The following is a 22612-nucleotide window of genomic DNA, read 5'->3' on the forward strand; positions in this document are numbered from 1 at the left end:
AGTGAATTTTCTCAGGGGTAGGGATATGAAACCCTATGCGAAAAGGGGTGTTGGGTGGTGGTAGCCAACGGTAAGGGTTTGTGCTGTAATGACGCATCAGGACTTGGAATTTCCCTACATATGCCAGATGTTCCCATCGGCATAAACTGCGCTTCAACACTTGCCAGTTGATGAGCATTTGAAAACGAGTTTCAAAAACCGAAATCAAAACCTTTACTCAAACAAAAGTGCCATATCAGCAAACTTCTTTCCCTTCCCCTTGCCAGCTTTTTTTTCAAGAAAAATTAATAACACTAAAATATAGGGAGATCCTTACCTTCTTGTATATAAAGCATGTACAACTAATTTAGAATAACTTTTAGTTTCAAATTTATAAAGAGCTATATACTACGTAACACCTCTTCTTTGGGTTTCGGGTATTGACTTCAACAATTTATAACAATATCTGAGGTGTCTTGTTTCACGAACAATAAACGCTTTACCAAAACTACAATACCTTTTTCATAAAATCACCATCGAACATTTTGCACTTACTGTACAGGAAAACAAAGCCGCTACTTTTACTGCTGCTTTCCAGCCACCCCTATGATTTATAAATTTACAAAGCCGGCTGCTTCCAGTTCCAGTGCACAGTGGTACAGTTCGAACTAAATCATAAACATAAACTATGATCATGTATAATAAGTTTAAGTAAATTTCTTATAAAATGTTACAATAAGTATTTGTGTAGGTGTTTCCAATCCTAGTCACTGTTGCTTCACATAATTTCTTCACAATTAGAAACTTACAAGTTACATCTTAAATTATGTTTCATTTCAAGAGGCAAACATGTTCTCTCCGAAAACACGTTCCACTTCCAGTTCTCCGAATAAAAGCAAATCCAAGAAAATTAACATTAACAGTTGCTGTTAAGGCTCTGTTAACCGTTTCGAAGCCGCATGAATTGCATTAAATCGAAACGGCGTCAGTCAGTTTTGTTCTGTTTTGGAAGTCGCACGCGTTTGCCTTCGCTCCGGTTGTGCTTGTTTTCGCATCGCACACACACACACACTCTCGCCGCACAGACGCGACCAAAAGAAAACAAAATCAAATTCGGCGCAAAGAAGTAATAAATTTTTATATTCCTATTGTGCAACGTATATCGTATTAAGTGCAAGAAATATATTTACACACATCTAACAAAAACACAGCAACTATTCTTGTGCATTTTGTTTTGCTCTGTGCCGAAGGAGCGGAGAAAAGAAAAAACCGCAACAAATCAAAAAATCTGTGCGTTTGTTATACACACATAAGTGTCCTGCAGGAAGGACGTCGGGTTCATTTACGACACCCGCTGTTTTCAAGGACCAAAGGATTATTCCCAATTGCCGCATTTCAACAAGTTCGAAAAAAGCAACACACATTTTACACAGAGTTTGCGAGAATCGAAAAAGGTAAGAATACAAATTCGTGCGAAGGTCCTAGGGGATTTGAAGAAGAAGAAGAGCAGTTGAAAACAAATCAACGAATTCTAAATGAAGTCAAATCTATGTGCCAACAATAATAATTTAACAAGATAATTAATTTAACAAGCTTATTTTATTAAAGCTGCTGTTACACTTCGAACTTGAAATATTAAAATTGAATAAATTTGATTAGTTTTATAAAAAATTTAAAGATTTTGCCCAAAAAGGACATAACTATCAGACGGGGTTTTGTGGCCCACTTCAGTTTATTAAGCAATTGAAAGCTAACAATTTCGGAGTTATAATTATTAAATATTTGTGAAAAGTGGAAGATAAAAGTTATAAGGTTTTAATTTAAAACCTATTGAAATATGTCGGTGTCCGCTCTTGACGGCTCTAAATTAATTTCTAATCCCGCACAATCCATAATTACCGAGGAAGCATCTTACCAAAACAATTTAAATGGCGTCTCGAAAAACATTTCATTCCAAGCTCTTAATAAGATTAATGGGGCTTCACGTTTCATTGATATAATCCCTCCGTAACGAAGCACACCCACACATCGTCATCATCATCATCATCTTACGCGTCTTGAGGTCTAATGGCTCGTGTCAATGATCAGACAGCTCTTTCCATCCATAAATCCCATTTTCCATCCTTTCTAATGGCTTGTGTCGCTGCGCCGTATGAAAAACATAACCATTTGACATAAATCACGGCCCTGACAAATCCTTTTGAACATTTCATAAACATAATGTGTGCTAATCCTCAGATATTTCAATCCATCAACATACAGAGTTTTCTGGATGGAGTTGCCCCAAAAATAGCGCGACCCTTTCGTATCAGACGCCGTCAGACGCCGGCTTGAATAAATCCCCAAATAGTCATTCCGTAAACAAATGCAAAGGAAATTGTTGAAGGGATACCGGGAAAAAGGGCAATAATTCAATGATGAATTAATAGGCGCATGGAAATGATCACGAATTCCCGGGATCTTCAGAGAAAGTTCGAGTTGGCAGCTGCTGCTATTCGATTCGCTCCAGAAAAAGAAAAAAAAAAGACTTCCGGGGAATCGGGCAACTAAAAAGTGAGGAAAGCATCAACAAAGCCAAACAGAGGCACACAAAATGGGGTAGGAAAACGTGAAGATGCCACGCTGACGCAACATTTGCATTCGAAAGAGATTTATGGAGGCAACTCCCCCCCACTGCCTGACTTTTCGCTCCAACTTCCCTCATTGTTTTGCCAAGTTTTCAAAAGACAAGAGCCGACAGCCATGATGATGTTGATGTGTGTGCCTCAGTATCATTTTCCCAATTTACCCCAAAATGTGTGTAATCAAAAGTTTTCGTCTTTACAATTCAATTTTAAATTGTTGTTCCTATGTAAGTTGTCTGCTTTCCTCTCGAAAAGTAAACAGCAATTAAGAAAAAACACAACAAGGCAAATGCTACAAGAATACCAAGCACGATTTTCAACACTTTTACTCGCTCTCAATGATAAACAACTTGGCTATTTACAACTGGAGTTCATGGTCAAACAGTTTAAACAAAAATGGAGTTTTCATTTAGGAAATTGTAAGTCCATCAGCAATAAGAACTTGAGAGTCAAGTGCTGCGATACGATCCCAAAACTCGAATCCCCTCAAGAGCTGCTGACAATTGACTAATGAGGGTTACACGAAACCCCAGCGCAAATCATAAATATTTGTTGTTGACAATTCCAATGGCCCTGCAAGGAGTCGGGTTCAAGGAATTCAAGGAATTCTCAGGGTTCTTATCGCGGAGGAAATCTTCGCTTATCTATCTGCCTGAAAAAGGCAACGTCGTGCTAGAAAATATTGTGCAATAAAATAGAATGATATAGTGGAAGGACAGCCATGAGTTGTGAGGAAAGCAGTGTCACCATATTAACAGACTTAACAGATACCCAGTACTTCCTTTAAAAAAGAACTAACTGCAGACAATACTGGTTAAATGCACAAGGAATTTTGTGGTTTAATGCACTCAGTTAATGTTATAACATTCTCCAACAAATATTCTTGAAATATAAGATATGCATAAAGTGTAGCTCATCAAACCCAAGAGTACGGGGTATGAACAAACATTGAACAAACCAACGCAACTCAGCGCTATCCTATCCGTATCTTCAAGAGTTGTTTGCCCCTCGAGAGTAATTACAAATTCATAAAAATGGCCTGTTTGAAGTGGAAATCTCGTTCCGATTATGTTTGCTCTTCCCACTCCAAACTCCATTTATTCCATTTTTTTTCCATTTTGTGCCAATCCCCTTGTCCTGGAACCAGGCGCCTTCCGCCGATCCTTTGAGGTTTGTGGGACTCTGTGCCCCTTCACCAATTTCCGCTCTCTACCTGCCCCAGGAGATTATTATCCATCAAAATAAAATGAGGGGAGACGACTGTGAATCCGCATCGCACGTGCATAAACCTTTGAGTCTTGCGGTTTCTGCCCCTTTTGTACTGGAAATAAATTCAGTCTTATATTTCTTATGAATTATTATAGTATGTCCTCAAGTAGTTCTTATCAAACTAGTTTGTATATTTTTAAAGGTTTTCAACATTTGTTGCAACGTGCGATGTTGCTTGCCATCTTACCTATTTACTCTATATTTTTTCTAAGGGTTTCTCATGCTCCAGTGAACTTCACTCCCCCTTCATCTTTCCGACCCCTTCCGCATTGTTCTTTGAACACGTGTCAGCTCTAATCATTAATCACCCTGCTTTGGATTGCCTGGCGAATATGTGGCTCATCATTTTCCATTCTCCCACTTGGCCAACTTCAATAAATTGCCATGAAATTAAGCAACTTGAACAAAAATCCACAACACGGCATGATAAATCGTTAGATCAGAATATTTAAAGTTAATTTTAAAATGACCAGAGGGCATGTTGTAAGCAGGAGGAGGAGGAGACCCAATCCCCACCAGAAGTCCATTAGCATGGCGTCCGGATGACAAATTGACTTCGTTAGAAGTTTGCGATTTCCCTCGATGTCTGCCTCTTTTCCGACGTGGAAATTGGAGGCGCAAATTGAAAGATTATTATGCCTGAGGTTATTGAATCTAAAACGCTGATTGCAGGTGCTCCAAGTAGGGAAATCAGTGCACTGAAAAACGAAGGAGATTCAGGGGCTTAGAGTCCTTATAGTTACAAATGTCTGTGGTATTTATCAAGTATCATGTTATTACAAATGTGTATTAAAACCGAATAATGTTACGTTTTTTCACGTGTATCCTACTACAAACTGCATTGCTGTTGAGTTTATTTATTGTTTTGACTGTCTAGACAAATTTCCTCGCACATATAATTATAAACAAGCTTAAGCGTTTCTTATCAGTAGATCTGAATGTCCGGGCTATGGAGTGTTTTGAAATTGTTGGAATATGCTGTTTAATTGAGCATAAACAGCACCCGCACACAAAACACTGAAAGTGCATGTCAAAATAGAATGTCCTTTTTCATTTTTTTTTTTTGTTATCCACCTTCTGTCATCCCGCTCGCACTCTTTACTGCCCGTTCACACGCACACGATAAATGGCTAAGACGCCATCTGGCGGTAGGAGGCAGCATTTTTTCCGGCCGCAAGTCAAAGCCAATGTTGTGCGAAAGAGAGGGGGAGAGGTAGGAAGCCAGCAGGAAACGTAATAAATAATAATAACAGGACGCAGATCGGTTAACCCTCCCACACTCCTCCCCCAACTACTGTTTTCCCCCTCTCCATGCCTCTTTCCCCTTTATTCATCACCCTCCTTCTGTCATTTCCTTCGCACTGTTTTCGTTTCATGCTTCGCTGCAGTTAGATGGGCGAATACAAAAAAAAAAAACTGTAAAAAGCTATATGTAGTTCAGTGTTGCGACTATTTGATATCGAGCAATCCAGTTAAGCAAAGATTGTTGGTATATAAATATATAAACGGGATACAAATCGAAATGATCACAATATCGAAACAAAAAAGTTTTGCTTGGTAAAAACTAAAGCCGAAAAATAGCATAGCATAGCCAACTTTTTGCACACCATCACATAAGTTTTCATAACATAAATAAAAAACTAAATAAAAAAAACCCTTGTATACTAAAAGTACCATGTATAAATATTAAAAAAAAAAAGACTGAGCAACATGGACACAGGTTGCGTCTTTAGCGGCAGTTTGTGCCCGAAACTTTATGCCAGTTGTCGCTTTTCCACTCCCGTCATGGGGTTATCTCCCCCAACTGCAACTTAGTACTCTGTATTCCCTGCTTTTCACTCCCTCGGGCAAAATAAATGGCCTAGAGCAATTGCGTTTTTATGCATTTCAAAGTGTTTCTTGACGTGTTCCGAGATACGAGATATTTCACCAGAATTTATTTGTTGCGCTTAAGCTGGGATATCTACGAGGGTTTTTGGTGGTTAGTTGGGCCAACTTTTTGGTTGCTCATGCGGCAGGATAATCTAGTAGGATTTTAAGAACGGTGGTGGAAAAAATGAAAGACTTGAGTGCAAGCATAATATTTATATATATCATATAATATTCAAATCAGAAAATGATGTTCTTAAATGCGTTTCATAAGTTTAAGGATTTTTTAATCAAATATACGATATATATTGAACTATCCATCTGCAATTGTTTAATCAGCTAAAGGGACTAATATACTATTATATTATATAAAAGTTTTCTAATGATCTTGCTCCACTGTGCAGTGCCTCACTTGGCTGGCATATCCCCCAACATGTTGTGGTCAATTGTTAATGTTTTAACGGCAATTTCCATGTGCAGAACTAAAAGCCAGAGAACAGAATAAAATTAAGGGATAATAAAAAGGAAACGGCGGGGGGAGGGGGGGTGTTGGCTATGAGAAGGAAGTCGAATGGCATGTCAAACGCAAGTTTCGAATTTGATTTAATTTACGAGCCAAAACCAATTACAGACCGCTCATATATGCGGCCCAAAGAATCATGGAATGGGTCGGAAAATATGTTGGACTGCGTGACTTGGCGACATGGAACAATTTTCCCTTTTTAGCGCGTTTCATTGCGTTTTGGGTGCGTCAACTTTGTTTGCTTGACCCCCCTTGGCCAAAGAATAGACATTTCCGCAGACATTTCTCAGCTAATTAACAATGATCGCTATGAGAAATGTGTCTGCCATATGATAGAATGAATAAAAGTGGAGTTTTTAACATTTAAATCTTGGTTTTAATTGATAAGGCGTCGAAAGTGCAGTGAAAGAAATTTCACTTCAAAACTAAACTACTAATTTTTTATTGCTCTGATCATAAAGAAATGTAATGAAAAGTAAGACAAAGATTTAATTATTTGTTACCAGAATGATCTCAATTCAAACCCTACGATTTATCGACGTGTCAAGATTTTCAGTGCGAGCTATAAAGATGCGCATTGGAGATAGTGCCTCCAGATACTCCAGTTCCAGTGAACTGTAATTACTTTGACCTGCTTCTGTTGAGCGGAGGAATAGTACGAGTACATAGTTATAGCCCATGGACAGCGGCAAGAACAACAAGGAGGCTTATATGCCTCTGGCCCCATGACTTTTCCACACTTTGGCCAGACAACTTATCTCCGCCCTTTTCCGCCAGTCGTGGTAATACTTTGAAATCCGATTCAATTGGATTGTAATGCGCGTCGCATTGTTTGTAGCCCCACTCTTTAGAACCCCATGTGTGTGTGACACTCTCTTTTCACTTTCGATACGCAACATTGTCGAGTTGCTTTCGATTTTCCACATTTTCATTTTGTGCTTCCCTCGGCGGTGTCACTCTTCCAGTTGACCAAATCGAACGAATGAACTGATAATGTTGCAAGATTATGGCACGCAACGCAATTTGAACTTTAAGTTCACATTTTAATGGAATTTCGGTTGATTTACATGACAGAGGTCGCGACTTGGCATCGTTTTTCCTTTGCCATATCTTTTAGTTCGTCTCTTTGCGCTTTGGTTTTCCCTCAATGCGTGCGAGTAATGGACCACCAATGGGGAAATAATGGGGAATCAGTTGAATGGGCAGACAGACGACAGTGCAGTAATAGAGGATGACATGGAGCTATGTACATTCAGTGGGTCAGCTGGACAAAAATGAGATTAATAGTTGAACCCATTTTACTTGGAGTGATAAGCGAGGCAAGTCAATCATGTTTAGGGTCTCTAAAAAATATAGTTCATCTTTAATTACAAGCAAATGATGAGATGGTCTATGGTTTTCCAATTTTGGAATCGGACAATCATATTAATTATAATACTTTTTATTATACATTTAGAAGAAACTTAAACTCTTTCCCTCTAGAAACCCAAATGTTTTTTAAATTATCACGATTTTTTCGTCTCTTTTGGCTAATGTCAATCTAATGTGCGGCTCATTAAAAAAGTCAGGAAGATGTTTTTGAAAAGGAAAATTCTCATGACTTCTCGCACTTTCTGGTGCGGTCAATTAGTCTGGACGTGATTAGCTACTGCAACCCCGCTGCGAGCGGCGTTTTTAGCATAATGATGCAAAAGGACATGTCAAATGTCCTTGGATCTTTCCACGTTGCTTTCATAGTTTTTCGCTAATTAAGAGCGTTTTTCCGAGAACGTGGGACGCGTGAAAAGCGACCAGGCGCACGTACCACCAAACAGGGAAATGTTAGGACGCTCAAGAAAAGTGTAAGAAGGAAGGAATCTGGTACGGGGATCGTATCAAAAACGGATGGGTACGCAGCTGGATCTGCTCGCTTAATAAATTTGCGGTCTTCCCGCCCCGAAAAGAGTGCCATGTTGCCAGGATATGTTGAGGGAAATACGAGCGAATTTTCCGCGGTCTACCTGAGTGGGACAACATTTTCCAGGTAGGATTCAAAGCTAGAGGATTCAGGTAGAGAAAGGGAGAGTGCGAGGGAAACCCTCAAGCAATTGTGCAAGGACAAAGGAGAGCGAGCAGCCGGCGTTGTCATTTGCCAGGATCAGCTGCTTGTCCTTTGGGTTAGGAATTTCTGCTGGAATCGTATAAAAATCCTGTGCAGCTGGAATCGGCAGCTAGAAGCATTTCAGCCATCGATCGTGATAGATCCTAGATCGCAGATCCCTAAAAAGTCACTCGCAACCAGAACCAAAGTGTAACTTAGTTATTTTTTTTTTGCTCAACTAAGTCAAGGTATATTATCCTGGAGAGGACATTCAATCTAGAACATAAACTAACCACATACTTTTCTTGACTTTTACAGAATTCTCGCAGAGTTCTCTAAACGATCTTGATTCATCGACAATATGGGCGAACTCGAGGAGAAGGAAACCCCGCCCACTGAGACGACAGCCGCCCAGCAAGAGGCGCTAGAGGAGCCCAAGGAAACGGACAAAATGTTGGACAAAAAAGAGGATGCCAAGGAGAAGACACCCAGTCCACAGACCTCCAAGCCAGCATCTCCAAATGTCGGCAAGAAATCCTCACCAGTGGCCGAGAAAAAAATCGACGATGCTGAATTAGCGAAATCCAAATCAGGCAATGGAGAAGAGATTATCGATATTCCCGCCGAGAATGGCACAAAGCCAGACAGCGCCGATGACAAAAAGATAAGCAAGGAGGAGCGCGAGGTCAAGCCCAAAAAGATCCCGATCGGAGGTCTCAAACTGCCCGGTTTCTTCATGAAGAACAAGCCGAAGGCAGATGGTGATGGTGCCGAGGGCGAGCTGCTCGAAAAGGAGAAGGAAGAGGATAAGGATAAGGAAGCCAATGGAGATGCCGCTACCGGTTCCGGCAAGGACGAACAGAAATCTCGCCCAGGACTGGGAGAACGCCTGCGCAGCTTCTTTGCCCGCAAGCCATCCGCCGAAAAGGAAAAGAAGCAGCTGGTCAACGGTGACGCGGATGCCAAGTCTGGTAAGTTAAATAAAAATACATTTTCTAAATCAAACTCTAAAAAATTCGCTTCCACTTTTGCAGAAGCCACAGCTGAAGCTACGCCCGCTGAAGATGCCTCCGATGCACCACCAAAGCGAGGACTTTTGAACGCCATCAAGCTGCCAATCGCCAATATAATACCGAAAAAGAAGAGCAACGATGATGTGGAGCTGGGATTGGGCAAGGCCGGTCTGGCCTCGATGGAGACCCTCGATGATTCACTTAAAGATCAAGACACAGTGGATCGGGCTCCCGTCAAGACCAACGGTACCGAGGAGCTGAAGGGCGAGCTTAAGGACGAGAAGCTGGCGGCGGAGGAAAAACTGGCCGCCGAGGAGGAGGAGCAAAACCGACCCGTCTCCTTGCTAACCCGTCTGCGTGGCTACAAGTGCAGTGTGGACGATGCCCTGATTGTGTTTGGCATCCTGCTATTTGTGCTCCTGTTGGGCGTGATTGGTTACGTACTAACCCACGAGACTTTGACCTCGCCGCCGCTGCGGGAAGGACGCTACATAATGGCAGTGACGGGATGCGGACCCGTGGAGGGCGTTAAGGAAGATGGAGCCTTTGCCTTCCGTGGCATTCCATATGCGAAGCCACCCGTAGACAGACTGAGATGGAAGCCGGCTGAACTGATTGATGACATCAATATGTGCTGGAATGATACACTGCAAACCCATAACAGCAGTGTGGTGTGTACGCAGCGATTGGGCAACGGCACCACCGTTGGCGACGAGGATTGTCTATACCTTGACGTGGTTACTCCCCATGTGCGGTACAATAACCCCTTGCCTGTGGTCGTTCTGATCGGAGCAGAATCTTTGGCTGGTCCTTCGCCAGGTATTCTCCGTCCATCGGCTCGCTATTCTCGATCGCACGATGTGATCTTTGTGCGTCCCAATTTCCGTTTGGGTGTCTTCGGCTTCCTAGCCCTCGACGCTCTGACCAAGGAGGCACATCCGCCAACTTCGGGCAACTATGCGCTCACCGATATCATCGCCGTGCTGAACTGGATCAAGTTGAACATTGTGCATTTTGGCGGCGACCCGCAATCCGTCACCCTGCTGGGTCATCGGGCCGGAGCCACATTGGTGACTCTTCTAGTTAACTCACAAAAGGTGAAGGGTCTGTACACCAGGGCCTGGGCATCATCTGGATCAGCAATTCTGCCTGGTAAACCGTTGAGCGAGTCTGGTAAACAAAACGAGCAGCTGATGGCCACCCTCGAGTGTGCTGATATCCAGTGCCTGCGTGAAGCATCCAGCGAGCGACTTTGGGCTGCAACTCCCGACACCTGGCTGCACTTCCCCGTGGAACTGCCGCAGGCGCAGGAGGCGAATGCCAGCGGTAGCCGTCACGAATGGTTGGTTCTCGATGGAGATGTGGTCTTTGAACATCCTTCGGATACCTGGAAGCGCGAACAGGCCAACGACAAGCCGGTGCTGGTTATGGGCGCCACTGCGCACGAGGCGCACACCGAGAAACTGCGCGAATTGCATGCGAACTGGACGCGAGAGGAGGTGCGTGCCTACCTGGAAAACTCTCAGATTGGAGCATTGGGCCTTACCGATGAGGTTATCGAGAAGTACAATGCCAGCAGCTATGCGTCGCTGGTTTCCATCATTTCGGACATTCGCAGCGTTTGCCCGCTGCTGACGAATGCGAGACAGCAGCCCAGTGTGCCGTTCTATGTCGTCACCCAAGGCGAGGGACCCGATCAGCTGGCCACGGTGGACGCCGATGTCCAGGCCATTCTCGGCCGCTATGAGCCGCACACCGTAGAGCAGCGCCGCTTCGTTTCGGCCATGCAGCAGCTATTCTACTACTATGTCTCCCATGGCACGGTGCAGTCGTTTGTCCAGAACCGCCGGGTCATTAATGTTGGCCAGGATGCGCAGCCCGAAGAGGACTACTTGCCCTGCAACTACTGGATCAGCAAGGATATTGTGCCGCGGTATGCGCGCGTCGATTAAGCAAACCAAAATCCCAAAAGATAGGCCCTCGCTTCTAAACTTTCGCACCTGTCTTGATCCGCCTGGGATCGATTATCTCATTCAGCTTGGTTGCGCCTTCGGTTTCTATTAAACTTAAAGTTATCTTGCAGAAATCGTACGATTGAAATTTCGAAAATTTAAAATACTTTAGGTATTGGATTTTAAAGTAATATTCGATTTCTTTAAATTTAATACGAACCGAGTACCTAATCAAAGCTTAATACTTCCCGACTTCGTTTCGTGTTTAGTTTAGCATAAGTTAATCTAATGTTTATATATATATAAATATATGTGTAACGGATATTTAGTTCTCGTACAGTTTAAGTTGAAAGTCTTAAGTTATGCTGACTCCATACGTTTATTCATACGAGTACGTATTCTCTAATCTTAACATTAACGAACACAAAAACACACAGACACAAACAGCAAAAACACAAATAAAACATCACAAAATATACAAAATTATACTTAAAAAGTATAGATCTGCGTCTTTCAACTATCCAACACACTAATCTATATACTATACTACAAACCATATACAACTTTATAGGAGTAAATGCCACAGAGGTTTTTGATTTACCAAAAAAACAAAAAACCCGCAAAACGACCAACGACGAACATTTTTTGATAGAATTTTACAAAACTCAAGACTCGAGAGAATCAAACCGAATTCATAAACATTTACTTGGGCTTGGAAATGCCAGACTCGTTGCAAGTTTAGGATCGAAGGACTTTTCCGAAAGTTTGAAGTGTTGCAAACATTTCGAGACTGTCAGGAATGAATTTACACATCTATTTAAACATTCGTTCATTTCCACATTTCATTTAGGAGTATCTATAATTACGCATTTACATATATAAATCGGATATTGTATGGATAACACATTTTTGTATAGCTTTATATGTATATTATTAATCGAACCAACATTTTCTATTGTTTTATACAAGACTTATCCACAACAGACTTTGAGCAGTCAAAATTTGAAATCAAGAATCAAAAACAAGAATATATATAGAATTATGTTCAGATTAATCTTGTACGCGAACCTTAAGGTTGACAAATGTTTAATAAACGGAAATAATGAAAAATTTATAACTAATAACTTAGCTTAAAAGCTCGTTTATATCAGTAGTCACATATTTCACAGAAATTAATTAGCTAAAAGAAATTTTTTTTGGTATTTTCACGGAAAACTAATGCAGACATACATATATCATCGCATGGAACTGTTCACTTTGTAAACTCGACACTTATTGTCGGTGAGGGCGGCCAAATAGGATCCGGCCTGGGTAGCCACCGGGCAGATGTCGTAGACCACCTCGTTGACCGGCATTGTTTGCACTCGCTCCTCCCGCCGCACATCATGCATCATCAGCTGCTTATTGTCCTGGAGATAGCCAACCACTAAGGTATTATCCTCGACGCCCAGTTGGGTCGGTCGCGTCATAACCGGTGTGGCCTTCGATCCATATATGGTGGCCTTGACCTTCAGCACCGGCGTTCCGTCAATCTTGTCCATTCGACCAAGTATGAAGCGAGACTGGGGGTAATTCGGATTGGATCGGGCCGATATGAGCACCGTGTCCTGCACGGCATCGTATTGCATGGACAGAAAGGGTCCCTCCACATTTAGCCGAGTGGGCACAGCCGTATCACTGGCCGCAGCGTACTCGTAGAATGTAAGGGCCGTCAGTTGGCAGACCAGGAAGCCACCGCTAGTAAAAATCTTATTTGGTTGCACAGGAGCTATGTGTATCACAGGACTTAGGTTCACTGTAGGGAATAAGTATATGATTTAAGCGGGAATTAACGTTTGCACATTCATGGCACTCACCTTCGGCTTGGAACTCGCAGAGAATGTTCTCGGGAAAACGCAAATCGTAGATATAAACTCCACCTCGCAGATCTCCGCCGTATAGAAAGTGTTCCCGCTCGTTGCGATCCAGGGCGCAGGACCACAGCATCTTATCATGAGCGGTAAACATAGACGAGCAAAGCCGTGTTCTAATGTCGAATATCTTGATCTTTTGTTCTCGACTTGCCACAGTGAGCAAGTTCTGTGAGTCGCTAAATGCAATGTCCCGGATTAGAAGTGCCGAGGTGTGCAGGAAGTGCAGGGGCTTGAAGGTAGGCGGATCAATGAAGCGTACGCCGTAGCCGGGAAACAGGTTTTGGGCACTCTTTTGCGATGCCACCAGCATGGAGTGCTTGGCGGAATAGAGCAATACACGGCACCCGGGTTCTCGAGTTATCTCGAAGTTCTTCTCCATGTACAATCGGTATGTAGGCAATTGTTGAATGCTCTTCTGGCCGGATGCATCGCCTCCGAAGGCTCCACGCCCACCACCTGCCCTCACCATCTCCTTAAGCCGTGCGTAGTCCTTCTGCAGCAGAATCAGCTTCTCGTTGGCTAGCGTGTGAGCCAGCTTCGCGGTAGCCAGCTCTGTTGTTAGAGTATGGGTACGCCGCCGCTCCGCCTCCAACTGCTCCTTAATATCCGTGTCCAGCATCTGAATGCGCTTCGCATACAGATGACGGATATCTCTAAATGTGGCCTTCGTCTTGCACTGCGGGCACACCTTTACAGAAGATTGGCGTTGACTTTCGTTTAACCATCGCCGAATGCAACTTTCTCCAAAGAGGTGACCACATCGCAGCGAGACCAGTCGATGCTCTCCACTCATCTCCCAGGAATCAAGACAAATGGGACAGGTCAGGCCATCGTCCTCGTCATCTGCAACTATCGGTTTGCCCTCGGGCGACTCTTTAAGGCTTTTATCAGCAGCAGCGGAGATACGTTTACGTTTCTTGGGCGGTGATGGCGTTTCCAATGAGATCACCTCCTGCTCTTCACCTTGGTTGCGGCGGGAATTTCTCGGGGGACTGGGCATATGCGGAGGATCTACTAGAATTAGAGGCGGAACTGTCGGTTGCTCGGGCTCCGCGTTCTCACCAGGCTCGTCACGTTGTACATCAATCTCAACCGCCGGCTGATGACCTTCAACTGGATTGAGGATTGCCTCATCATCTGTAGAGCTATCATTTGTAGAGGTCTCATCGTCATAAGCTTCCGGATCCATTCCTTGCAACAGAATGTCTGAATTCCGCCTTCTCGCAGCAGAATGTTCGGATTCCGTGCTGTCCGATGAGTATATTTCCGGATCCACGGCGCTCTCGACTTCTGCGACACCGTCGCTGTCCGTTTTACTTCTATATGGCCACAATCAAGTTTTTCTCTTGGAAAACATGAATGTTCTGTTATTTTTTTTTTATCTATTTCGACTTGCATGCAATAGGACGCTAAATTTCAAGCTAGGGATGGTCAAGATCGAGTTGCTGTAGTGATGGAACAACTGAGTGAAACTATCGAGTACTACTTGAAAATAAATATATTTAAACAAAATTTGTTAGTGCAAACAACATATTAGTTTGAACACATTTTTTTCGTATATCAATCATATAAAAAAAGGAATCTACATAAAAGTTGAGTTTGTGTGCGGAAAATTCAATTATTGAATTGTTTAACATAATAATAAATGCTCTCAAATAAATTTTCACATCTCATTATTTTACCACCAAATTTGAATAATTTTCTCTCTGTTTGTTTTTTAAATTTGTTTTTTCATATTTTCATTCTTGTTGCTATAAACATCGATTGCCAATTAGGCTAAGCGATATGTTTTGGGATTTCTAGAACATTCCAAAACGGTCACTCTGAGATCTGACTTTGACGCCTCCGCCGCCATTCGTTAAAAATCTGAAATCTTTAAAAAACGGGCATCAAGCCGGTGTAATACTCGATTAAAAAATTTAAAAAAATTCCCAGATTCCAAAGTTCATAAAAGATATATCCCGCAAAACTGATTTAGGGGGTAAAAATAACATTGGCAACCGGCGTTTCTTACAGCGGCAAAATTTGCATCAGTGTGTGGGTGTTTCGCAAAAAAAAAAAGAAACCAAGCCAGGATTTTTGGATTGCTAATTATCAAGAGGTGATAGAAAAGAGGGCGTGAAGTTGTCGGTAAGCTGAGCGAGTACAGGTGAATTAAGTGCAACGCAATTTGCTGGCTGACTAACCCGCCCCCCGTGGCCTTGAACTCGACAGACTTGGCTGCCGTCCACTCACCTACAAACACACATACGCACATACATACACACGCGCAAGCCGCTTCTACTGTCCGTCGAGAGGAGAGGAAAAGAGCGTGGAAAGGGGAAGAACGCATAAATCGGCAAGTAAACGAGCAGAGGAAGAAAGCCATGGCCGAACCAAGGACGCCCGAGAAGCTGCTGGCCGCCAAGCCGCCGGTTTTACACCACAACAGCCATAGTCCCAATGCCTCGCTGCAGCTGCCCAGTCCCATCATCACGAGGCGCACTCGCACGGCCTCGACGTAAGTCCTCCTGCACTGCCCTGCCCACCCACTACTTGTCCCACACACACTTGACCCCAAGGGGAACTTGGCCCCTATGCAGAGCCTTTATGGGGCCAAATAGGCGCCGAAAGTTCACATTATTTCACAAGGTTCGCTCTTTTGTACAAAAACCAAATACAACCTTTTGAAATAGTAAAAGAAAAGCGTGGGGCCATGTAATTTCTAAAGCTAAAGCTTTCTATAATGTTTTTAACTGCAGTCGTTGAATTAAAAGAGCAAACATAATGAAACATATACAGTAATTAGTAATCGAACATGGAATTGGAATTATTGGTTTAATTTTTGTTATTTAAAAAGTTCTTTTTTATAGAAGTTCTTTGAAAGTTTAAATTAATTTGTAAACCCGATACTTTTTCAATTATTTCATTGTACATCTAGCATACATACACTCGGAAATCAGTCGCTGCCAAATTTATAAGCTCTCTGAACCCTTTGAAACATAATCCAACATAATTGTCTCTTCCTGCTTAATTCTTTTCCCAAACGCTGCCGAAACGCAAACACGCGCAAACTCAAAATAACGTTGGGAAAACATAGCTCCGCTCGGGCCTTGGAAAATCCGGTTGTGACCGGTATGGTGAAATCCTTCAGCCGCACCAAAGGACACGGCTTCATTACACCCAACGCCGGCGGAGAGGACGTTTTTTGCCACGTTTCCGAGTAAGTGGATGAATAATGCATGCGCGGCGACCTTTGCGTTGGCTCTGTAAGACCTACAAAATATAATCTTCCCACAGCATCGAAGGTGAATATGTGCCCATGCCCGGGGATGAGGTCAAATACCGTCTGTGCGCCATTCCGCCCAAGTATGAGAAACACCAGGCCGTGCACGTGCAGATTAGCCACCTGACGCCGGAGGTGCACCACAAGTGGGAGGAGCCATTCTATGGTGGCTCCTCGCCCGCCAAGTAAAGCTGAAGCTCGTCGCCCTGGGAGTTCGGAGTTCGGGAGCGGAAAAGTGTGTTGTTAAAAGCTGAACGGCCTTCCAAGAAATTTAATTGAGCTAGAGCACGCCACCCGAGATGAACGAAATGGAAAACCGGAACAGAACAATAACCATGAAAGTAAACGAAAGCACAGCAATCGAAGCAGCCAGGAAACAGCCGAAACCAGACCAGAACGTAATTGAATATAGAACAACAGGCCTGCCATCCAGCCAGCCAGCCAGCGAGCAGCATCACAAGAGTTTCAATTGAACACTTAATTAGAATTTAAGCTAAGCTATGGAAGTCAAACAAAACGCAGTCACAAATATTGCCTTTCCCTCTGGAAGAGGGGAGAGCAACCGCAACCAGTTTCGAGTATATTATTAAAAGCGCGTATGTATTTGGAAATTGAAATTGTTATTCGAGAAGCCAACAGCGACGCGCCTGCGATGCTGTGGTGCCCTGTATCAGTAATTACTTTTAATTATAACAAAACATCTGAATGTGTTCGCGAAGCAAACAAGCAAAATGCTCTCAGTAATTCACTTTATTATTAAAACAGCTGCAAAACAATTCCATCGGTGATTTTTTTGGAGTGGTGTGGGAGTTGAATATTATCAGCATGAAGTGTGTATTGTACGCACAGTTGCGGTCAGCATAATAGTCGCTTGCTTATGGGTGTTTTAATCATATTGCATGCAAAATTATTAATGTTGTTTTTTTTACGGCATCTAAATGTTAATTTTAGATATTTCTTGGACCGTCTAGCTAATGGTTTATTGTAATATCACGATAGTCATAATATGGCAAAATATTGTTTTAGTCGCAGCTGTAATTTGTATTTAATTTAGTGGTGTATCTTATCTGCGCTCTGCAGAAAATCGAAATAGTAACATATTCAATAAAAACAACATTTTTACCACAATAAATACAGACCTACAGATTCCCGCCCGCTAGACTTATCAAGTAGAACCATAAATAGCCAAATCAACTCATCATACTCCTAAAATTAAGGATTTCCATTTCGTAAGCCTCCCGCCACTGAATTTGAATTTCGAATGATTAGTGTGACCATGCGGCGGTTTATAGCAACTGCATGCGTAGTGCGACAGAGAGTTGCTATAAAAGTATATTGGAACGTCAACAAACATATGCCACGAAAGAAAATATTCCGATTCGACGGAATATGAATTAATTAAAGACTGAACTGGCAGATATTCAGAAAGCCATTCGATCGTACATTTAACCAAATTAAAGGCATCGAGGGAATTGTATCGGGAAAATACGTAAAAAGCTCTACATTTGAGTGACGTGGACCTGGGGCATTTGTTGTTATTTGTTGGTGATTAGAAAAACAGGTGAGCCTGTGGCCCCCAAACTAGTATGTCTTAATAATATATACCTATCGCTATCTGATCAGCATGTCCGCCATAAGGAGAAAGCCAACGGGCAGCAATGCCGACCAGGAGTTGCTCATCGACGAGCCACCAAAGTCGGAGAAGGAGGCGGAGCACAAGAAGCCAGATATTCGTGGGGACCGGAGGAATATAGCCATACTGCTGTTCCTGTACGTTCTGCAAGGCATTCCCATCGGTCTTATAGCAGCCATACCCATGTTGCTGCAAAACAGAGGAGCTAGCTACAAACAACAGGCGGAGTTTTCCTTCGCCTACTGGCCATTCAGCTTGAAGCTGCTGTGGGCTCCAATTGTGGATTCCCTGTACATCCGGCGATTTGGACGCCGGAAATCGTGGCTAGTCCCAGTGCAGTACCTTCTGGGAGCCTTTATGTTGCTCCTCTCCCTCCACGTGGATCGCTGGCTGGGCGGAAACGGTGTCGATCCCAATGTGCCGCTCCTGACGCTGCTCTTCTTCCTGCTTAACTTCCTGGCTGCCACTCAGGACATCGCCGTTGATGGCTGGGCCTTGACCATGCTGAAGCGATGCAATGTTGGATATGCATCCACCTGCAATAGCGTGGGCCAAACCGCTGGCTACTTCTTGGGCTATGTGGTGTTCATTGCCCTGGAGTCCAAGGATTTCTGCAACACCTACATAAGAGACGTGCCACTCGAGGAGGGCATGATCACATTGCCCCGTTTCCTTTGGTTCTGGGGCATTACATTTGTTGTGGCCACTACTTTGGTGGCCATTTTCAAGAAGGAGAACGACATCGAAGACGCGCACATGGACGCTCGCTACACGGAGGAGCACGAGTTGAACATCCATGAGAGCTACAAGATTTTGTGGGACATGGTGCGCATGCGTCCCGTCCAAATCCTGGCTGTAATTCTGCTCACCGTGAAGGTCACGTTCGCAGCCTCTGATGCTGTGACCAGCTTAAAACTAATTGACGCTGGTGTGCCGAAGGATAAGCTGGCCTTACTCGCCATTCCCCTAATTCCTCTGCAGCTCATTCTGCCGCTGGCGGTCGGTCGGTATACAAACGGACCACGTCCCATGGACGTCTATCTTAAGGCCATTCCCTACCGCATCATCATGGCAACAGTGGCCACTGGCTTGGCCTACATCACACCCTATATCATCCGGGGAGGAGCCGTGCCTGCTTATTACTACGTCCTGCTGATAACCAGTTATGCCATCTACCAAGTATTCCTGTACTCCATGTTTGTGGCCGCCATGGCCTTTTTCGCCAAGATCTCCGACCCAGCCGTCGGTGGCACTTACATGACATTTTTGAACACATTGTGCAATCTGGGCGGTAATTGGCCCAACACAGTGGTCTTGTGGTTGGTGGACGTGCTCACCTGGAAGCAGTGCTCCAATAGTGCGGATAATACCTGCCAGGGCAAGGAGGAGCAACAGGTGAGTGCTCAGAGAGATATTCTACAGCTTACAAGATTATTATGATTGTAAAGATACGGCATCCATATAGTTTGGTGAAAGTTTTACTACAAACCAGGAAAAGATAAACTATCTTAAAGCTGGCCAGTTATGAGATAAAAGTACATTAACAAATATTTTTCTTTATATCTCCCGCAGAGCTGTGAAGCATCGGCTGGCAAGTGCGAGATAACCTTCGATGGTTACTACTTGGAGTCGGGCATTTGCGTTCTGTACGGCATAGTGTGGCTGCTGGTGGTGCGCAAATGGATCGTTTACTTGCAGGACCTGCCCGTGAGATCCTGGTTGGTGGTCAAGCAGAAGTCGCGGTAGCAATCAATAGTGTGATCCGGGGCCAGATCGTCATAAAGATCCAGCACCGACCCGTAGGTACAAACAACTAATTCTAGGATTAGCAGACGTTTGCATTCTGTAGGCTAGCGAAATTACAAATTCCCGCCTTGGTATTGTTTTTTGTATAACTAATTTTGATTCCGATGGAAATAAAATCAAATGTTGAATTGAGCGAATGTGTAAGATGTTAATTTATTCGCTCGACTGCGCGCAATCATCGGTTTTTAAAGGGTACAAAGAGTCTTAACTTAATTGTGGATAAAAAGTCAGCAACTAGTAGTACTTCCAGGAGTCGGCCGACTCCTGATTCTGCTTCTGCTTACTCTTGCGCTCAATCAAACCTGCCAAATGCTCCGACCGCATGGACAGCGAGTCGATCTTCTCCACCAGCTGCTGATAGGGACTCAAGGGCTGGGTGCCCATCACCACATGGCCCAGTTTCGAATCGATCTTGGCATTCAGACGGGCATTGCGGATGAGGTTGACGATCCAACACTCAGCCTCGTTGGGCTTCATGTTCAGCTTATCGGCCAGCATGCTGATGGTAATGCACTGGTGGATGCGGCAGAATGTCTCGAAGATCATCAAGCGGGCATCCTCCACGAACTCATTCAGGCAGGCTACGATGAAGAAGTCGTTGAGGATCACCGTCTGGCACTCGTGCAGCTTCAGACGCGCTCCCTCGAAATCGAAGTTCACGTACAGACACTCGAGGAACTCGGTGATGGGATCGCGGTACGTGTACGACTCCTGTTGGATCACCTTGATCAAATCCTTTAGAGCATTACGGCGGGTGCGGTTGATGACTACGGCGGTGGCCAAGTAACGCATGATGTGCGGGCACATCGTCTGAATGGCGTTCAAATACAAGGGCTTGTACAGGAACATCTCAATAATGAGATCGCGTCCCTTGGGGTGATTGAAGAAGACCAGGACCGACCAGTGGATCAGCCAGGTGCGCTGCTGCAGGGCCTGGATGGTGCTGAAGTTGGCGTTGTCGATGTAGTCGCGCAAACGCGTTAGATCCTCCAGAGCAGTGTTCCAGTTGAGGGTCAGAATCTCGGCGGCCAGCTTGCCCCACAGCACATTAAGGTAGTTCTGCAAAATTTGGGAGACAATAACTTGGTTAATTAATATTCTGTTTTAGTGTTTTTTCTCGCTTTTCCCATTAATTTAGCTCCATACGCACCTTGTCGTTGGGCGACATGACGATGAGGCAGAAATACAGGTAAGAGGTGGACTCCTGATAGTTGCCGCACTCGTAGAGGTACTTGGCCAGCTTGTAGGCGCTCTCCAGGTGCTCCACCTTAAAGTTGTAGTCCTTCTGCAGGGCGTTGACGAAGGTCTTCGAGTCCTTCATGCTCTCACCGTTCTTGAGAATGTCGGTGGCCTTCATAATGGGTGCCACCTCGTTCTGCAGCTGCTTAAGCGTGGCCAGGACCTCCGCCTTGCGCTGCACGAGCTCCTCGGGCATCTCCTGGCTGAGATTGAGACGCTTGCGGGTGTCCATCGTGTAATCGATCATGTTCGTCTTGTTTACCGTCTCCAAAATGTACTCCAGCAGCTCCTGCTGGTTGTAGATCTGCAAAGAAAGTCAGACATATGTAGATTTCCCATAGTTATGTACTGGTGACTCGGCAACCGCCAGCGGAGCACCGCCTGGTCGCTTTTCTAACCTCCTTGCCGCACAAGAACTCCAGCAGCGGGAAGGTCAAGTGCCTGTCCAAAAACTGGCAATTGATGCGTGTCAGGTCGAAATTAGCCATGATTGCTGCTGGTTTACTATGTTTTCACAACGAAATTTACACGCAAAATTGGCAGAAAAATACGCGTGCGAGGGCAGACAGTGTGCCCAGAGACGAAAAGAGTGACGCCCGCTCAGAGTTACCAGCGGGTAGAAATACGGAGACGACATTAAATACCATGACCCCGAACCGGTATCTTTCAAGCTTACAAAATGGCGCATTTATTTAAAAAACATTAATTCATTAATTTTTAACACGGCTGTTATTATTTTATAATTAACAATATAATTATTAAATATTTTCTCCATGACAATAAATTCTTATTCCTTTAAACTTTCATGCTCTATGTATATAAAATACCAATAATTTAAAATTTAAAGTTATTTTACAACAAAGGTTTTTACTTTCAAGCTTTCACTCGCTGCACGTAGTTCTAATTTCTGATGATCTTTTTAATTATATCTGAAAGAAGCCTCTCTTTTAAAATGATTAATAATTATATTTCAAGTAATTTGCCCCTTAAATTTAAAACACAAATATCAACTCATCGGAAAAATGCTTTTTAATAATTGAATATTTATTTCATCAAATACTTGCACATAAATATATTTATATAGAGATGTATGTATAAGGGTATACATTTGGGTTAAATATGTTTTGTATAAATTGTGTAATTCTTTGTATTCGCACATTTAACTGCCAAAGAGCACATTTGTTTTAACAATAGCCACTTAGGTACATTTGCGGTCAACGGTCGAATGCAGTTCAAAACACACAAACAACATCTAAAAAAATGCGTTTCGATATTGGCCGAGTTTAATACATTTCTCTGTCTGTATATACGATTTATGGATTGTATATAGGAGGGTGGAGATCAGCATATCAATTTTCACTTCATATATTTCGTTTGCATAGGATTAGGCAACACAAGCTAAAACAACATTGAAAAAATGCATTTTCTAAATATTTAATCTTCAATT

The 22612-nt window shown here is 43.5% G+C and overlaps 5 protein-coding genes across 8 annotated transcripts; 3 read left to right on the forward strand and 2 right to left on the reverse strand.

Moving 5' to 3' along the window:
* Positions 1-972: 972 nt before the first annotated feature.
* LOC6606007 (neurotactin) lies at positions 973-11795 on the forward strand. 2 transcript variants are annotated; one of them, XM_002030782.2, is made up of 3 exons: positions 973-1433; positions 8663-9315; positions 9379-11795. In XM_002030782.2, exons 2-3 carry the CDS (start codon positions 8706-8708, stop codon positions 11307-11309), a joined length of 2541 nt encoding a protein of 846 aa, XP_002030818.1. In that variant the 5' UTR covers positions 973-1433; positions 8663-8705; the 3' UTR covers positions 11310-11795. The 2 variants fall into 2 exon arrangements, with proteins under 2 accessions (XP_002030818.1, XP_032573927.1); XM_032718036.1 differs by lacking the exon at positions 973-1433 and adding an exon at positions 8470-8592.
* LOC6606008 (E3 ubiquitin-protein ligase RFWD3) lies at positions 11670-14661 on the reverse strand. The gene is made up of 2 exons (XM_002030783.2): positions 13166-14661; positions 11670-13104 (listed from the first exon to the last, which is right to left on the reverse strand). The coding sequence occupies exons 1-2, from the start codon at positions 14409-14411 to the stop codon at positions 12545-12547; spliced, it is 1806 nt and encodes a 601-aa protein (XP_002030819.1). The 5' UTR covers positions 14412-14661; the 3' UTR covers positions 11670-12544.
* A 380-nt stretch (positions 14662-15041) lies between these two features.
* LOC6606009 (cold shock domain-containing protein CG9705) lies at positions 15042-17263 on the forward strand. Of its 3 annotated transcripts, none has more exons than XM_032719110.1 (4): positions 15042-15371; positions 15437-15722; positions 16302-16424; positions 16502-17263. In XM_032719110.1, exons 2-4 carry the CDS (start codon positions 15589-15591, stop codon positions 16674-16676), a joined length of 432 nt encoding a protein of 143 aa, XP_032575001.1. In that variant the 5' UTR covers positions 15042-15371; positions 15437-15588; the 3' UTR covers positions 16677-17263. The 3 variants fall into 3 exon arrangements, with proteins under 3 accessions (XP_032575001.1, XP_032575000.1, XP_002030820.1); XM_032719109.1 differs by having other exon boundaries at positions 15042-15352; XM_002030784.2 differs by having other exon boundaries at positions 15042-15722.
* A 543-nt stretch (positions 17264-17806) lies between these two features.
* Positions 17807-20063, forward strand: LOC6606010 (acetyl-coenzyme A transporter 1). Its single transcript, XM_002030785.2, has 3 exons — positions 17807-18048; positions 18111-19515; positions 19693-20063. The coding sequence occupies exons 2-3, from the start codon at positions 18112-18114 to the stop codon at positions 19864-19866; spliced, it is 1578 nt and encodes a 525-aa protein (XP_002030821.1). The 5' UTR covers positions 17807-18048; position 18111; the 3' UTR covers positions 19867-20063.
* Positions 20055-21757, reverse strand: LOC6606011 (eukaryotic translation initiation factor 3 subunit E). Its single transcript, XM_032719108.1, has 3 exons — positions 21564-21757; positions 21077-21469; positions 20055-20985 (listed from the first exon to the last, which is right to left on the reverse strand). The coding sequence occupies exons 1-3, from the start codon at positions 21651-21653 to the stop codon at positions 20161-20163; spliced, it is 1308 nt and encodes a 435-aa protein (XP_032574999.1). The 5' UTR covers positions 21654-21757; the 3' UTR covers positions 20055-20160.
* Between the last annotated feature and the right edge of the window lie 855 nt (positions 21758-22612).

The sequence above is a fragment of the Drosophila sechellia genome, chromosome 3L (assembly GCF_004382195.2).
Source record: "Drosophila sechellia strain sech25 chromosome 3L, ASM438219v1, whole genome shotgun sequence".
NCBI classification, from domain to species: domain Eukaryota; kingdom Metazoa; phylum Arthropoda; class Insecta; order Diptera; family Drosophilidae; genus Drosophila; species Drosophila sechellia.

Coding starts and splice junctions, on each gene's coding strand:
- LOC6606007 (XM_002030782.2), top strand. CDS start 8,706: ATGGGCGAACTCGAGGAGAAGGAAACCCCGCCCACTGAGACGACAGCC. Junction 9,316..9,378: donor TGACGCGGATGCCAAGTCTG/GTAAGTTAAATA, acceptor CCACTTTTGCAG/AAGCCACAGCTGAAGCTACG.
- LOC6606008 (XM_002030783.2), bottom strand. CDS start 14,411: ATGGATCCGGAAGCTTATGACGATGAGACCTCTACAAATGATAGCTCT. Junction 13,105..13,165: donor CTGCGAGTTCCAAGCCGAAG/GTGAGTGCCATG, acceptor TATTCCCTACAG/TGAACCTAAGTCCTGTGATA.
- LOC6606009 (XM_002030784.2), top strand. CDS start 15,589: ATGGCCGAACCAAGGACGCCCGAGAAGCTGCTGGCCGCCAAGCCGCCG. Junction 15,723..16,301: donor CGCACTCGCACGGCCTCGAC/GTAAGTCCTCCT, acceptor GGGAAAACATAG/CTCCGCTCGGGCCTTGGAAA. Junction 16,425..16,501: donor GTTTTTTGCCACGTTTCCGA/GTAAGTGGATGA, acceptor ATCTTCCCACAG/CATCGAAGGTGAATATGTGC.
- LOC6606010 (XM_002030785.2), top strand. CDS start 18,112: ATGTCCGCCATAAGGAGAAAGCCAACGGGCAGCAATGCCGACCAGGAG. Junction 19,516..19,692: donor AGGGCAAGGAGGAGCAACAG/GTGAGTGCTCAG, acceptor TATCTCCCGCAG/AGCTGTGAAGCATCGGCTGG.
- LOC6606011 (XM_032719108.1), bottom strand. CDS start 21,653: ATGGCTAATTTCGACCTGACACGCATCAATTGCCAGTTTTTGGACAGG. Junction 21,470..21,563: donor AGTTCTTGTGCGGCAAGGAG/GTTAGAAAAGCG, acceptor CTTTCTTTGCAG/ATCTACAACCAGCAGGAGCT. Junction 20,986..21,076: donor TCATGTCGCCCAACGACAAG/GTGCGTATGGAG, acceptor CAAATTTTGCAG/AACTACCTTAATGTGCTGTG.